The 8,920-nt window shown below is 48.9% G+C and overlaps 3 protein-coding genes across 3 annotated transcripts; all 3 read left to right on the forward strand.

The window, feature by feature from the left end:
- The first annotated feature begins 1,212 nt into the window (after positions 1 to 1,212).
- On the forward strand, positions 1,213 to 2,294 carry BDZ99DRAFT_570143 (uncharacterized protein). Its single transcript, XM_033727956.1, has 2 exons — positions 1,213 to 1,522; positions 1,572 to 2,294. The coding sequence occupies exons 1-2, from the start codon at positions 1,406 to 1,408 to the stop codon at positions 1,926 to 1,928; spliced, it is 474 nt and encodes a 157-aa protein (XP_033577797.1). The 5' UTR covers positions 1,213 to 1,405; the 3' UTR covers positions 1,929 to 2,294.
- A 1,478-nt stretch (positions 2,295 to 3,772) lies between these two features.
- Positions 3,773 to 5,161, forward strand: BDZ99DRAFT_561320 (uncharacterized protein; the record flags this gene model as incomplete). Its single annotated transcript, XM_033727321.1, has 1 exon — positions 3,773 to 5,161. The coding sequence occupies exon 1, from the start codon at positions 3,998 to 4,000 to the stop codon at positions 5,159 to 5,161; it is 1,164 nt and encodes a 387-aa protein (XP_033577798.1). The 5' UTR covers positions 3,773 to 3,997.
- A 1,250-nt stretch (positions 5,162 to 6,411) lies between these two features.
- On the forward strand, positions 6,412 to 7,224 carry BDZ99DRAFT_362518 (uncharacterized protein; the record flags this gene model as incomplete). Its single annotated transcript, XM_033714692.1, has 1 exon — positions 6,412 to 7,224. A coding segment is annotated over one exon (813 nt), but the record flags the coding sequence as incomplete, so codon positions are not given.
- Between the last annotated feature and the right edge of the window lie 1,696 nt (positions 7,225 to 8,920).

Consider the following 8,920-nt stretch of genomic DNA (forward strand, 5'->3'; position numbering starts at 1 on the left):
TTGAGAAGAAGGAATGTTGGCGCCGCTTGGCAAATGCTTGATTGCGCCGCGGGTTCTTTGTTCTGTTATAATAGGTCAAAGACGCGATGTTTTGGATCGCATAAGGACCGTCATGCCAAGGAAGAGAGGGTGCTTAGTATTGTGTTACGATCGACAACAATAGGTTGGTGGTTGGAAAATGGAGCTAGGCATGGAAGGGTGACATCCGAATGTTTTCCTCCTCTAGATTGGGGACTGCTGCCGTTCATGAACGGTGATTTTATGGATGAATTTTGTGTGAGGACTCGATAGGCAAACAGCAATTAAAAAGGGTTGTATTGCTATGCTATAGAAGTTGTGATACAAAGAGAGAAGAAAGGCAAGGGCGCAGCCGCGCGTTTGGCGCTAGCTGCTAGTGCGCCCGCCTGATGGTCACGTGACCACGTAACGTCTTGTTACTACCGGTAAATGTCGCTTGCAAAACAAAGGAAAAGGCCGTCCAAGGCCTGACATTTTGATCGTGGAGCCACAGAGCAAACGAAATGACTAAGAAGAAAGGCTGTTGTTCATCGCTGGAGGCGCGCGGACCGTAAGTCTTGTTTCTAAGGGCGGAATGGTATCGATTTTATCGCCTCCACTCCTAGATACCTCCAAGCAGAGTGAGTGGTATGTAAATCCCTGGTTTCAAAAACTGACCTAGAAGCTTTCTGATACTCCTGCATCGCTACGATGAATTGACTATAGATGGGAAGTCTGCCTTGTATTGGGGGTCAGTAACGCACGTGACTTTAGTTAAGTGCTGACTTCAGCCACTCAGATGGCCACGCTGGGCGTGGAAAAAGTGGCATAATCATCAAGCACTCTGTTCTCGTGCAGCCCTGTGTACCCCTGCATGCCACGGCTTGAAGTGCTTCAATGAGGTTCCACACTGCCCAAGATGAAGACCTTCTATCTTTTTTAGATTTCTGAAATTGTATTGAAGCATTCCAAGCAGTGGCATACTTACGACAGCTCGTCCTAGGAATTAGAATGCCACCTTTTTCAAGTCCCGTGTGAAGGCTTGCCATTCGATACAACGAGAGACTTTCCTTAAGACCAGAGTGGCTTATACCACGTTTTCGAAGCACAACATCATCAACCCACTCGCCGGATTCCAAGCTTTAAGCCTAGTTTGAATCGGAAATGTCCTAAACCTTCCTCGAACTTCTCAGGCTGACTAGTCGACCGCTGTGACCTCACTCATAGTGTTCTTGCAGTGGCCGGGCGAGCACGTGATCATGTCACGGGAGCTGGAGGTTTCACCAACGAGATTGCTCAGAGTCACTCCGAAGCCCACAGAATCCTCTGCCGTCCATAAGATCTCTGTACTCCCGGCCTTCTCGAAATGCTCTAACACAGCAAGTGGCCCAGACTCCGGTACCCAGTCATGCCTTTTGAGCATAGCTCTAAGTCCGCCGCAGCCACAGCCCCATTTCAGGGTCGAAACAGCGCTTCCATGTCCATTGACGGCTTGCAGCTGCGCGGCCGCCCGGGCTCGAACAAGGTAAGATCCTCATACCAAATGCCGCTTTCAGTAGCTAACAGGTCTCTAGTTCGCATTCCTTGACCTCCCACGCGAGTTGCGGGACATGGTATACGACTTCGCCTACCTTCCAGATAGAAACCGCCCATCTTACGGTTCCACGATCTTGGAAGTCAACAACAAAAATCGTTACCATCCCTTCAAGACCCCGGCCTTGTGCCACGTCAACCGCCAAGTACTCTCAGAGGCTCTTCATTACTTCCTGAAGGATTTGACCATCTACTTCTACGGTGACGCGGAGCTCAAAGAATTCAAGAACTGGCTTGGGGGATACGATATGCTACACTGCAATCCGTCACGTGGAGTTCGTTATCTATGGCGGGAAGGAAGGCTGGCAGAATGGAACGCGGATGCGCGAGCACCTTGAGCTCATGAAGCAATGCCCAAACCTCCAAACGGTGGGATTTCGCCATACGATTGTGAGGCCCTCCAGTGGTGGAGGAGAGTATGTCCTATACCACTCCGGCTACGAGAGCCGTTGTGTCATCGCGAACTCGTTTGAAGAGCTAAGGGAAAAGTGCCACCTGGAGGAAATATTCACCTGTCCGAAGCTGGAGTCTGTGGTTTTCAACTCGCCATGCGTATGGACCACGCGAGACTTGGTCGAATGGGCCCGTAAAGAATTCGAGAAGCGTGGAAGGTGGCAGCTGGCGTAGGAAGGGCAAAGGATCAGTAGGAAAGCATGGGTTGTATTGAGGTGCTAACGAGTGGCTATATAGTGAATAGAACAGGGGTTGCAGGTGGCACCGGTTGCAACGGCAGCAACGGTGGCAACTGTGGCAATAGTGGCAAACAACAGGTGAACTTTGTCCAGCTGAGAAGTGACCCTTGTCCAGCTGAGACGCGTATACAGATGTGCGTAGGAGCATTCTAACTGGCTGCCAGAAGGAAATATCTTATGGTGTGGTGATGTGTAGGGCCTGTTGGGGATACGCAGCTCTGTAGCTCCAATCATGCCCTGAGCAGAAGTTAAGGTGTCGTAGGTTCATTCTACAAAGGGGTAGATTTCGATGGGTTCTCCTTCGTGCATGCAGCCTTTTGGGGAAAAGTATACCCCTGCATACGACAATCAGTTATTTCCTTATCAGCAGTTTACACATACATATCTCTTTCATGGATTGAGCAACCAACTAGATCACCGAGTGCTGCTTCCTACACTCTGTCATGATTTCTATCCACTGCTAGGTGCTTAGAAAAGTGCTTCACGATGTAGATGGTATCAGAGAGCTCCAACACGAGACGCTAGACGTCCCAGAGATTGGCCTGATCCTGTGGCGGTCGCTTATTCCGGTGCCAAAGCGAGCCTGTGTATGTTCAGTACTCTGCAGCTCGCTCAAAACACGTAGCAACTGTCTCACCATCAATCACTTCCAAGGCAAGCACTTTACGCCTTCATAAACTTTCATCCTAATGGTCTCTTTGCTTTCCATTCGCTGCATGTGGCACATTTCTTCTACTTACTGTTGACATATCGGTCGTATCCTGGATGGAGTCGTAGGGTGCTCGGCAATGATATCTCAACGACAATGCACCGACTGAGCCTTCTTACCGATACGACATTCCCACTATCTTTTACATACAGTGTCACGTATATGGAATTGCCAACCTTCACGTTACACTCTATCTGGCTCACTGATATAGTTCAGCACACCTCTAGGTTCTGTTGTCGAGACACCGCGATTTCAAGTCGGTCGATATTTTACTTTTATTTTCAGGGGTCACACTTGATTCCTCAATAAAGGACTCGTGCCAGCCTCTCCTTGCGATCTCTCACATGCTTTTCTCACCATCTTTTCTTGTCGTTTGAAGCATCTTCGTCTCAACACAATGGCTTTATACAATATAACGCGTTGGCCCAATGAGCACGGCTCCTGAATCTAACGGTCAGCACATCGTTTCCGTCAAGGCGACGATCAAAGCCTCCGACACCCTAGCGTCCAGCTATACTCAACCATCTATAAAAAATAGCATGTCAATCGCTGAAACAGTAGAATTTTCGACTAAGAACCAACACTAACCAATTCTTCTTCTCGAACTTTGGATCTTCCGTCAACATCCGCGTTGCCTCTTCCGATTGACACTAAGCAGTCGCTGTGAATTGTATCATGTATATGTAAACACAATAAACTGGTGATCGCTCTTAGGGGCTCTACGTTGGCGGGTTCTGATTCACTGAAAGGGGCGCGGTTGCTCTTGGCAGTGCATTCAATGCTTCACACCTTTCCAATTTCACTTCCCGAGTAACTGCAAGCAGTACCAGAACTCCTATTTAAACCTGACTGTTAGCAGGAGTTTCCAAATTTTCATCAGCACACTCACAAACCACTCCCTTCGTCTTGCCACACCACCCACCACTACAAAATCAGATCATTTCCACCAAGCCACCAGATCATCCAAGCTCACAATATCTCTTGCATTCTAAATCACTCTCCCAACATGACTACCACCTCTATCAATTCGGTCCGCCCCATCAACACCACGAACCACGTCGATGGCAACAGCAACACCGTCGGCAATATCACCGTTGGCGATGTTACGGGCGCTAATGTCACATTCCACATTACCATAAATCGAAGCAACATCGAGGATCAACCTCCCCCGGGAACGGAGGCCGTAGTTCGGCTCCAGAACGAGTTGAAAAAGTTGCACTCTTTGCACATGATGCAACATGCTCTCGGCTCCCCAATCGAGAATGCCCCTGGCGAGTTCCAAGACTATGTCATTAATTCTATTGACTGCGAAGAGTTCGAGTATAACCCGCATCGCATGACAGAGGTCGGGGTTGCTGTTCTCGATACTCGAGATATTCGAGGGAAGGCCCCCGGCGAGCAGTGCAAGAATTGGCTTGAACATGTTTGGTTCTACCACTTCCGTATCTGCGAGACGGGCCATCTAGTGAACAAAAACCACTGCAAGGGGAATCCCAATGGATTCGACTTTGGCAAGTCTTTGTGGGTGAAGATGGAGCATGTCAAGGACATTTTGGTGGAACTATTCTCTGTCCCGGTAGCTGGCGTCGAGCACGAGCGGGTCCCGGGCGAGCCGTTGCGTCCAGTGATTCTTCTAGGACACGCTCTCCAGAATGATCTGAAGATCTTGAAGAAGAATGTCGGGTTTGATCCCACAGAATTGGGTACCATGGCGGCGACTATCGATACTCAGCATATCGTGCGTGAACATGGAATTCGGAACTCCAAAACCGGGAGCCTTCGTGATTGGATCAATCTAGGAGACCTGATCAACCAGCTCGGCGGTTCTGGCCGCGATCTTCATAATGCAGGCAACGACGCTGCGTATACTATGATTGCAGGGATACTGATGGGAGTAGTTCCTTTCCCAGCACTACCGGCAACACTTCCTGAGAAGGAGGCGAGCGCATACTGCGTAGAGGTTCAGAATACTTTCCAGCACACCAAGAACGTCGCAGCTACTCAACATTCGCCACCTTGGGGACTTCGCGTCTTCTGCACTCGTTGCGAGAGCACCACTCACCTTGCGGAGGATTGTCGAGCCCATGTGGCCTGCAGCAAGTGCAAACATGCCGGCAAGAAGTTCTGGCGGTCTCATTCGACTTCACGCTGCGCCCGCAACGACATCTAGAGAGGCCATGACGGTCATGGTACGAATAAAGTACGAGTGGCGGTTGACGATATGGAATGGGCGGTTGTCTCTTGTTGAATTGATATTTGGTTGAGGCAGTCAAAACTGCATAGATGGAGCTCATAGAAGATGAGAAATAAGGACCTGTCTTCATCCATCTTGTTGGCGTACAGTGTTAATTGGGGAACAAACGACAAAGAAGACTCTCAACGAGGGACTTCAGAGTTGACGATTTTGGTTCGGCCAAGACTAGACATAGACGTAGGGAATTGGTACTCCCTACACCTTAAGTACGTTCACAAGTGACATGCATGTTGCGCTTTCAATGCTTCTACCCCCATTTTTTTTGCGGGATTTCCGCTAGCACTGTGAATGTCTAGAGAACTCCGCTTCTTGAATGAATAGACTACATCCTGTGGAGCGCCGACCGTATTATCAATTGCATCTTCAATCACTGCTCGAGACACTCCGATACCTACTAATGAGTGACTTGATGGATTTCTTTGTGGTGTTAATGATGGAGAAAGCGTAGTCATTTGTCGGAGGTCAAGACAAGCGCATGGCCTTACCTAAATCGGTCTAGCGCCACCAAACGGGTAGACAAACTTGGTCCCTGAGCTCTACTCCATGATATGCACATAAATAGGGGCTTCCTTCGTCTTTTCAAGGTTTCTTTGTGTACGTATTCGCCGCGATGACGTGTCCTACCTCACGACTCACAAGGTCAAACTCCTTCACTGAATATGCGATGGTGTCAGCATTGCCCAGACCAGGACCTTTGCCTGTAGGCAAAACGCGATTTCTATAATGTCACTCAGCGTCCGAACAGTCATATTTTTCCAGTTTCACTATAGTGTAGTTCCGTGTTCAAGGTCGAAATGTGCATGCTCTTGACGACACTTCCATTATACATATACAACGCGGAATTATCGGGCTATATAAACCTCCAATTTCGAATCTTGTATAGATCATCAAATCCACCCTTCTTTTCCAGACTTCCCAACATTCAGCCTCAGCAAATTTCACAGAAAACCAGCACGAGGCTCCCAAACATTCAACCTCAGCAAAGCACCCTTTCGCTTTCCACATCTGCAATGTCTGAAAAGACCAGCAACCACACAGAAGCCTCGGCTTCCTTTCCAGCTGATATTGCTGGAATCAGAGACCGCTTGAGTTCCCTCGGCAGCATTCCTGCAATGCAGTGGGCCTTGGGGAATTGGCAGGAGTCCACGGAGGCGTCAAACTCAATCATCATCGCAATTGATTGCGAATGGCACGTCTACGAGCCCCGAGAGCTTACTGAAATCGGAATCGCCATGCTTGATACACGAGATATCCAAGGCGTAGACCCGGGCAAACACGGAGAGAACTGGCTCAACAAAATCTGGTTCTATCATCTCCGCATTCGAGAGCACGGGCACTTGATCAACAGATGGCATTGCATAGGAAGTCCCTTTGACTTCCACTGGGGCACCACAAAGTGGGTGACCAAGCCAGAAGCAAGGGCTGCGCTAATTGAGTGCTTCTCTGAGCGTCTGGATCCTTATGCGCGAGACTCGGAGCCCTGTCCTGCGGTCTTCGTCGGCCATGATGTTCGCGGAGACCTAGAAAGCCTCAACCAACATCTAGGCTTCAACGCTGACTCTATCGGCTCAGTTGTGACGACACTCGATACACAGACCATGGCGAATGCATGCGGAATCCGCAGCGGCGTAGGTCCAACGATCAACCTCGGGCTTCTTTGCAACAAGCTGGGCATTACTGAGACGCCGCATTTACATAATGCGGGCAATGATGCGGCATATACGCTCATATATGCCGTATTGATGGTGTTGCCGCAAGAAGAACTTAACTCAGCCGAGGGTAAGTCAATGCAGGATATGATGAACTCACTCATGAAGACCGCTATGTTGTACCAACCACCCGCATGGGGAATCAAGAAATTCTGCACCCGATGCAATCGTATTGGCAATCAACAACCCGAATGCCTTGCGCCCGTAGAATGCTCCAAATGCAAAGTTAAAGGGCGGCGCGGTTTCCGGAGTCATGCGACTGCCAGATGCGATTGGTCAGACAATGCTCCTACAATCCTGCCAACTTATGACTACGATGGCATGGATCAGTCTGCATAAGGGACCACGAGACAACTGGAGTCTACCTCCATGAACTTGAACCAACGAGCTGAGCGCTCGTAACTCTCAATAGCAACTAGAATCGAATAGACGAGTTGATAACTCGCGATTCTTGAGAAACAATAGAATTTGGACGTGACCCCAAACTTATGATACCGATATTGATGATTGTGATAGGTTCTTGACGGATCTACGACGGATATGAGTTTAATAATATCTCGAAGTCATTCGCAATACTAATTGAAGACGCGATTGCAAGGGTATGCTGCAAACGCGCTGTAGAGATTCACAATGAACGAAGAAATCTGTGGCAATTGGCACACGTACCTAGTATGAAGGAGAGACTTGTCTCGGGAAGCAAACCTGGCCTCTGCATCATGTTACGGATCAGCTCTGTAGACTGCTCCTTGTAGTATATACCTGAGGTAGCCCCCCTCAACCAATCGCTAGGCAGTGCAACTCCATCAGTTCTCTTCTCTGCTAGGACGTGAGAGTATATGTACTTGCGAACCCCCGAACCGCTTCCGCCTCTATATCGTTAGCTAGCATCTCCTTCTTACACTACAGTTCAATGTCCGAATATTCACACTCTTTTGGCTTCAGTATATGGTTCCGTGTTCAAGGGTTAGTTGTGTATGCGCTGTCAAAGGGTATTGTGAAGGCTGCACCCTTCACAATGCCCTTCACGGCACTTCCGTTATACACGTATAATGCGGACTCGTTGAACTATATAAATCAGGCCTCTGAGAATTTCTATACATCACCATACCTCAAGTTCAAGTTTTCAGCACTTCGAACATTCCAAAGCTAGAAATCTTTTCGCAAGCAAGTCTGCCTTCCACAACCATAAACCTACCTACACTTCCTCAGAACAGAATGACTAACGTCCGTCCCTGGGTGGCGCAACACCCACCGTGCCGCAACATATGAGGGGTAAGGTGCGTCCCTGCGTAGCGAGAAACCCTGCGTGACGAGAAAATCAATAGGTACATTAACTTCAAGCAACTCAAAATCTATGCACACGTCAATATTTCCCACAGCTCTGTATAAGTCGTGTACTGTGGCCACTGCTGAACACTCAGAACACCTCCCACCTAAATATTACGTTCGCATCGTCGCCTTCCCGCCTAATTTTCGGAAAGCGTTCTTTCATTACGTAACCAAATTCCGTTGCCACAGCACTACAATCAAGCTCCTATCACTCCTAATACAAGGGGGCTACCTGAGCGGGCTGCCGGCGCTCCCTGCAAGCGTCTCTGTTAGTGCTTACAATCGCCACATCGCCACATGAAAACAGTGCTTATTCAGTAACTAATATTTCGTTGGGCCGCCATCAGCAGCAATTACAGCAAGGCAACGCTCCCTCATATTGCCCGTATACTTTTCAAATTCTTCGGGCTCAAGCTTCTCCCATTCCTCCTCAGCGTACTGCCGTACTTCCTCCTTTGTTGTAGGAAACCGGCGTTGTATTCTCCCCTTCAACAGCCGCCAAACGTTCTCAATTGGATTCAAATCAGGGGAATTCGCCGGCCATTCCATTACAAGCATGCCGTTCTGTTCCCAGGCCAGGCGCGTCGCTTTTGCTGAGTGAATTGAGGCATTATCCTCTACAAGAATAGGCTGGTGT

Source organism: Mytilinidion resinicola, assembly GCF_010093595.1.
Source record: "Mytilinidion resinicola strain CBS 304.34 unplaced genomic scaffold BDZ99scaffold_8, whole genome shotgun sequence".
Classification (NCBI taxonomy): domain Eukaryota; kingdom Fungi; phylum Ascomycota; class Dothideomycetes; order Mytilinidiales; family Mytilinidiaceae; genus Mytilinidion; species Mytilinidion resinicola.